At 39.2% G+C, this 7219-nt stretch overlaps 1 protein-coding gene across 1 annotated transcript; it reads right to left on the reverse strand.

Annotated features, from left to right (window-relative positions):
• Positions 1-4627: 4627 nt before the first annotated feature.
• LOC127787698 (zinc transporter 4, chloroplastic-like) lies at positions 4628-7219 on the reverse strand. Its single transcript, XM_052315765.1, has 4 exons — positions 6965-7219; positions 6798-6858; positions 5648-6351; positions 4628-5359 (listed from the first exon to the last, which is right to left on the reverse strand). Exons 1-4 carry the CDS (start codon positions 7103-7105, stop codon positions 4904-4906), a joined length of 1362 nt encoding a protein of 453 aa, XP_052171725.1. The 5' UTR covers positions 7106-7219; the 3' UTR covers positions 4628-4903.

Below are 7219 nucleotides of genomic sequence, written 5' to 3' on the forward strand. Positions count from 1 at the left end.
ATACTGAAACAAGGAGGAAGACAATGTGCTGGCCTTTACGAGTTGCTATCATCCATGATAGGAATTCTATGGCCAGGAACATGTTTATAGTATAACAAATTGTGGATTATCCGTAACTTGTATTCTTAACACTTAAGAATGGTATCCACTTCTTATTATACTAATGGATATATGTTTTATAATTTAAATCATATTGCAATTTAAATAAAAACATAAACTTGCCATTTAAATAATATTTAAAGAATTACAAGATCGAGTCCCTTTGTGTCACTGGAACTGGTCTTTAGGGCTCATATCTAACATCTACATTATGTGGGAACAAATATTTTCTCACATTTATTGATGACTTTTCCCGTTATGGATATGTATATCTTATTGCGGATAAATCTCAAGCACTCGAAAAGTTTAAGATTTTCAAAACTAAGGTTGAGAAGCAGCGAGAGAAAAGTATAAAGGTTGTGAGATTTGATAGAGGTGGAGAATACTATGGCAGGCATGGGCCCAGCGGACAATGTATGGGTCCGTTTGCCATGTATCTACAAGAATGTGAGATAATTGCTCAATATACCATGCCTGGCACACCAGATCAAAATGGAGTAGCTGAAAAGAGAAATCGCACACTAAAAGATATGATGAGGACGATGATGAGTAGGTGTAATCTACCCATGTCTCTTTGGGGTGAAGCTATAAAGACTGCAATGTACATCTTGAATAGAGTTCCCAGTAAATCTGTTCCTCTGACTCCTTTTGAACTTTAGGTTGGTCGTAAGCCGAGCCTAAATCATTTTCGAGTTTGGGGTTGTCCTGCTGAGGTAAGAATCTACAATCCTTCTGAGAGTAAATTGGATCCTAAGACTAAACGTTGTTTCTTTGTTGGTTATCCTAACAATTCTAAGGGATATAGATTTTATTGCCCTAGTCGAGGCACAAAGATTGTGGATTCTATCACTGCAAAGTTTTTGGAGAATGATACAAGTGAATGCTCTTGTTCTCATGTAAGGGATGTTAATGTGGAACAAGAAATTATGATAACGCTAGTACCAGTTGTACATGAAAGGATGGTATTTCAATCAGATCAAACAGAAGAAGTATCATAATAGGAAGATGTTCCAGTACACATTTCACATCCTGAAATTACTGATAGATGCCCTCAGAGAGAAAGAAGATCTGCTATATCAGATGATTATGTGGTATACCTTGGTGAAAATGACTACGATGTTGGATGTTATAGATTTGATCTCATATAGCCAAGCTGTTTCAAGTACTTGTTCTGATAAATGGTTGGAAGCCATGGAGGATAAAATGAAATCTATGGCACACAATGATGTGTGGGAACTAGTTGAACAGCCTAAACAAGTTAAGCCTATAAGTTGCAAATGAGTGTTCAAAACTAAGAAAGATTCAAAAGGCAATATTGAAAGGTACAAGGCGATATTAGTGGCTAAAGGCTTCACTCAAAAAGAATGAGTTGATTACAATGAAACCTTTCCCCCTGTTTCCTCAAAAGATTTCTTCAGAATTATTATGGCACTAGTGACACACTTTGATCTTGAACTTCATTAGATGGATGTTAAAACAACATTTTTAAATGGACACTTGCATGAAGAAGTATATATGCAACAACTTGAAGGCTTCAAAGAAAGTGACAAAGAACGTTTGGTATGCAGGTTAAAGAAATCCATTTATGGTTTAAAACAAGCCTCTCGACAATGGTATTTGAAGTTTGATAAGGTAATTACTTCTTTTGGATTTGCTGAGAATAAGATAGACCAATGTATATATCTCAAGATCAGTGGGAGCAGATTTGTTCTTCTTGTGCTATATGTTGATGATATTCTCCTTGCGAGTAATGATTTGAACTTGCTTCATGATACTAACCAAATGTTTTTCAAGACTTTTGACATGAAAGATTTGGTGAAGCATCATTTGTTCTTGGTATTGAAATTAACAGGGATATGACTCGAGGTTTGTTGGGACTCTCTCAGAGATCATATATAGATTGTGTTCTCAATCGCTTTAATATGCAAAACTGTAGAGCTGGGGAAGTGCCTATAACTAAAGAAGAATTGCCTAGTAAGAAAAAATGTTCCAAAAATGTAATAGAGCAACAACAGATGGAAAATGTGCCTTATGCTAGTGCTGTTGGAAGTTTGATATATGCTCAAGTTTGTATTAGGCCCGATATTACTTTTGCAGTTAGTGTGTTGGGGAGATTTTCTTCTAATCCTGGGCCGAAACATTAGGTGTTGGCAAAGAAAGTTATGAGATACCTGCAAAGAACAAAGGATTTTATGCTAGTATATAGAAAAGTTGATCACCTTGAGGTGGTTGGGTATACAGATGCAGATTTTGTAGGGTGTCTTGATGAAAGAAAATCCACTTCTGGATATGTTTTCATGTTAGTCGGTGGGGCAGTTTCATGGAAAAGTGCAAAATAGACACTTGTAGCTTCATCTACTATGCAAGCAGAGTTTGTATCATGTTATGCAGGGCATCACAGGCTATGTGGTTAAAGAACTTCATTTCTGAGCTTTTGATTGTTGATTTCATCTCAATGCCAATCAAAATTTATTGTGACAATAGTGCTGTAGTTTTCTTCACTAAAAACAATAAAAGTTCTAGTGGTTCCAAACACATAGAGATCAAGTATCTTTCAGTTAGAGACATGGTCAAGAAAGGTGATATTGTGGAGCACATAAATACTCAGGTTATGGTTGCTGATCCATTAACCAAAGAACTTAGACATATTGATTTTAAAATGCATGTTGTTAATATGGTGATTTTAGAGTCTTTTAATGTGCTTGATTAGTGGGAGTTGTTATTTTATTGAATTGTTACTCCCGATCACTGTCATGTAATGAGCTCGATTATTTTATTTCATGGATCCATGTTAAATTTTAAAGTCATATGCATGCTAATGTATCTTTTCATGATATTAGATTGGTGATATTACTGTATATTTTGGAGTTGTTATGTTTGTTTCTTTTATTACTATTGAAGGCATTCAGATTCAGTTTTCATGGATAGCGATAGTTAAATGACTGATATAAACTTGGCATGAAGATCATATAAGGTATATGTTATTGTCTATACTACACTTTCAAATCATATTGTGTTCATGTTAATTTAATTACCAAAATTATGACCATAGTGCGAATTTATGGAAATAAATACATTTTGATGGTTATGATCTAATTTTGGTAATTATGTCAAATGGAACATGTTTAAAGGTGATTATCTATTAAGCAATGCTTTCAAAATAGTGGTCACTCAAGTTTTCAAATTCTTATTGTCCAACTGGAGAGTTAATTTAAAAAGAAAAAAATATTGACACCAACTAATATTGCACAAGTGGGAGAATATTAGAATTTTTTCATTATGTGTGCAATATTAATTGGATCTTGTTTTTTAAGAAAAAGTCAGTTGGGTTATAACTTAACAATGCCTGGAGACCCAAATGGATTATATGTGATCATAATTGAATATTGGTCTTAGTGCACCTTAATGGATTTAGGCCTATTTGTATATATATATGATTTGTGGAATAAGTGTAGGTCCAATAGGGTTTTGTGATGGGTAAAACCTTATTGACTCTCTCTATATATATGGCTAGGTCTCCTTTTCTCTCTGATTGATTTATTACACAATTTTCTTCTCATTAAAAAAAGGTTAAGGCATAATAGCTGAGAAGAAGAGAAAAATCTGATCTAGTGCAGTGCATTTGTGCTTGTCATTACAATCAAGATTTTCATCGTTGTTATAGAGTTGAGAGGTATTCTTCTTCTTTATTGATATTAATATTTTATATGTATGTACATTTAATATATATATATATATATACTGTGAAGCATTTAAACCTACAAAATAGACTTCTGCTCCAACTTGATTCCTCCAAATTTTTATTTGAATTCATTTATTTACTAAATAAGAAAATATAAACAAACTCATTCACTTAACATAATACCCCTAACCTAGAATTTAACCAATTTTATATGAAATCTGCAAAATTAAATCCAAGACCAAACTGAAAAACAAAACTAATCACATTGATTATTGATTCTGTTTGATTTGGAAGAAGTCCCCAAACCATGAAGACCATTCAACATTCATTCATATGTGAAAAATATTCATTTTGGCAGTGATATTATGTCATTTTCTTGGCAGAGTATAACAATTCAGCAAGGGTCTGTTTGGTTTGTGGGATAGGTTAAGATAAATTGGCAGATAAAAATTATCTTGATTTATTTTTATACACGTGAGATAATAACTAAGATGGTTTAGAAATCATGCGGACGGGGTATAACATAATCTGAGGGGGGCCGCGGGGGGGGAGAGGGGCGATACATTGTCCACTGGGTAAGATAGGTGGGCAAAATGACTGTATTGCCCCCAATTATAAAGGCTGATCAACTCATGAACTAGGGCTTTGCTTTGTCCAATCGGCCAAAAATGACTGTTCCCCCCCCCCGCCCCCGGGGATACATTGTCCACTGGGTAGGATAGGTGGGCAAATTGGCTGTATTGCCCCCAATTATAAAGGCTGATCAACTCATGAACTAGGGCGGCTTTGCTTTGTCCAATCGGCCGAAAAAGACTGCCCCCCGGCCGCATGCACGTTAGATAAAAATGGAAGAATCGAAAAATATCGAGTTCATCTATTAAGAGTTTGAAAAGAATCACATTCCTATCCACAAATTTCATACCCATATTGTAACAACCTTATAACCAGGGAAACTAAATTAAGGCACCTACCTAATGAAACCCTTCAATGGATAACCTTAAACTACATATAGATCCTAAAAGAAAAAGAAAACCAACAATATAACATTTCCTACCATTTTGCAACCAAATTGGGGGGGAAAAAAACCCATAAATTCAAAAAACCCATAAATCCTCTGATTAGCTAAGCCCAGATGGCAAGTAAGGACATCAGTCCGGCCCCAAGAAAGAGAGCAAAATAAGAGACTACTTGTAGTCTCACATTGCAGCTCATCCTCTTACTCAGGAAATCGGCTGCAATTAGGTCCACCAATGCCATGTATATTAGAATCCCCGCAGATATAGCATCCAAGGTGCCTTCAATAATCAGCGCTCTCGGGCTGTCCGCGTTGTAGAAGGAAGAAATGGCGGTTCCAACAGCGATCCCGGTTGGTGTCGTGAACGCGAAGAAGAAAGCCATTACTGCCGAGTGGAAGGTCGTGAACTGAGCCTGGGATATGCACCCCCCAAGCGCGAATCCTTCGAAGAACTGGTGGAAGGACAATGCTGCGATAAGGGGTCGAATTGTACACGGGCTCTCTGAAACTCCTAGGGAAAGCCCGATGATTATGGAATGAGATACGATCCCCAGTTCCAGAACCTGTCAAATGCAGAAATTGTTGAATGCCATAACTTGTAATATGACCCAAATAAGAGCAATAAGTAGTACCTATACTAGCTAGTGTACCAGATAAGAGAACCAAGACCACAACAGAATAGAAATGATGATTTTATTTGCTTTAGACCACATTGAGTTTGATACATCTAAAGATTGATCAAGTGGAACTTAATTAGCCGACTGCACCGAGATTTTTTCAATTACAATTCGATTGGAAGATCAACAATTGAGGCGGACAAAAGGTTGGGGGTGAGTGAAGCACAAAAATACCTGTGAAACGACGACGTGCCGGGCGCCACCACCTCCATTCTCATCTGCAAAGCCATGAGAGTGCAAGTGTGAGGCATGGGGATGTTCCGTCACGTGCCCCTCACATGCCTCCTGGCCGTGGGGGTGGCTGTGCCTATGGTGCGCCGCGTGCGCATGGATCCCCACAATGTGCATTCCACCGCCTTCCTCTTCTCCGAACACCTTCCCGTCGTTCTCCTTCACTTCCACAATCCCCGAGTCCACTGAGTCCACCCGAGCGATCCGACCCCCCGCCGCCGCCTTCTGCTCCTGCTTCCTCTCGTAGTACTGAGTTCCGACGAAGTCCGCCAGCAGCGTCGCCAGCGCCGCCATCATCGCGAAGAACCCGGAGAATGGGAATTCGGACCAGGGGAACTTGGGGAGGCACGAGTCGGTGAGGTCCGAAGACGCGTCCGGCAGCATGTGGACGAACCCGGTGGCAAGAATTACACCGGCCGCGAAGGCCTTGGCGGCGAAGAAGAGGTTGGAGTCCGGGCGGATGAACCGCCGCTGCCCGCCCATCAGGGGGAGAGTGACGCCCGCGACGCCAGCGGTGAGAATGGCGGCGATTGCCACTAGTTTGAGGACGAAAGCGGCTGGCTCGTCCCGGCAGGTTTCCAACTCGGAGCCGTCGCCGCTGCAACTGGAGTTGGACATGGACTGGGATAGCTTATGCAAAAAGGAGTCTAAATTGTACCCCCGCAAGACAAGACAGTAGACATAATCAGGACCTAGAAAAATTTTCCGGGAAAAGAAGAAAAGAAGAAAATGCACGTTTCCGCGAAAACAAGAAATGTCCTCAACAACCTCTAATTCACTGCGAGTTACAAGTTACTAATAAATCTTGTGTTTGTTTGCCTAGAAGATGGAATAATGTATAGGCAGAGGTAACTTGTAATGCCCCGAAACAGTAACCCTAGTCTTTTGCCAGCCCCCGATAAACATTATTGGTTTGATTCAAATTCAACAATAGCCTGGAAAATTGATCTTTCCTCACAAAGAGAAAAAACGAAAAAAAAGAAACCTAAATTGATCCAAACTAGTAATTGGGAATCAAAATCACAACACCAAAGTAGGTTTATTAAGAGCATCTAATATTTGCCCAAAATTCTGGACCTTAAATCATTCTTACCGGAGAAGAGGCTCCGAGTCTGTTGCCGAATTCTGTGGAGGCCGACCAACGGCAAGATGTCCTGAAAGAAGACAAAAGCTCGAAAATCACAGAAACCTATAACGGGAAGAAGAAGAAGAAGAAGAAGAAAGCAAATAATGTATATATACACATGGGGGAAGGCGAACCTGAAAGAATGACATGGCGAGGAATCTGCGTCGGCGGGGTTGGAGATTGGAAAACGGAAGATTTGAACGACGAGAAAGAAGAATAGGACGAAGGTGTTTATAGGTGATCGAACTCGGATCCAGGCAAAGGGGCAAAGACATGTCGACATATTTTGAATTTGGTGGTTGGATCGGGAGAGCAGCTGCGACTTCTCGTAGGAGAATGAGGCTGAGAGTGTCGACATTTCTTCGTAACTCTCTCTCTCTCTCTCTCTC

Source organism: Diospyros lotus, chromosome 12, assembly GCF_014633365.1.
Source record: "Diospyros lotus cultivar Yz01 chromosome 12, ASM1463336v1, whole genome shotgun sequence".
NCBI classification, from domain to species: domain Eukaryota; kingdom Viridiplantae; phylum Streptophyta; class Magnoliopsida; order Ericales; family Ebenaceae; genus Diospyros; species Diospyros lotus.

Coding starts and splice junctions, on each gene's coding strand:
- LOC127787698 (XM_052315765.1), bottom strand. CDS start 7,105: ATGTCTTTGCCCCTTTGCCTGGATCCGAGTTCGATCACCTATAAACAC. Junction 6,859..6,964: donor TCGCCATGTCATTCTTTCAG/GTTCGCCTTCCC, acceptor GTCTTCTTTCAG/GACATCTTGCCGTTGGTCGG. Junction 6,352..6,797: donor GACTCGGAGCCTCTTCTCCG/GTAAGAATGATT, acceptor GGTACAATTTAG/ACTCCTTTTTGCATAAGCTA.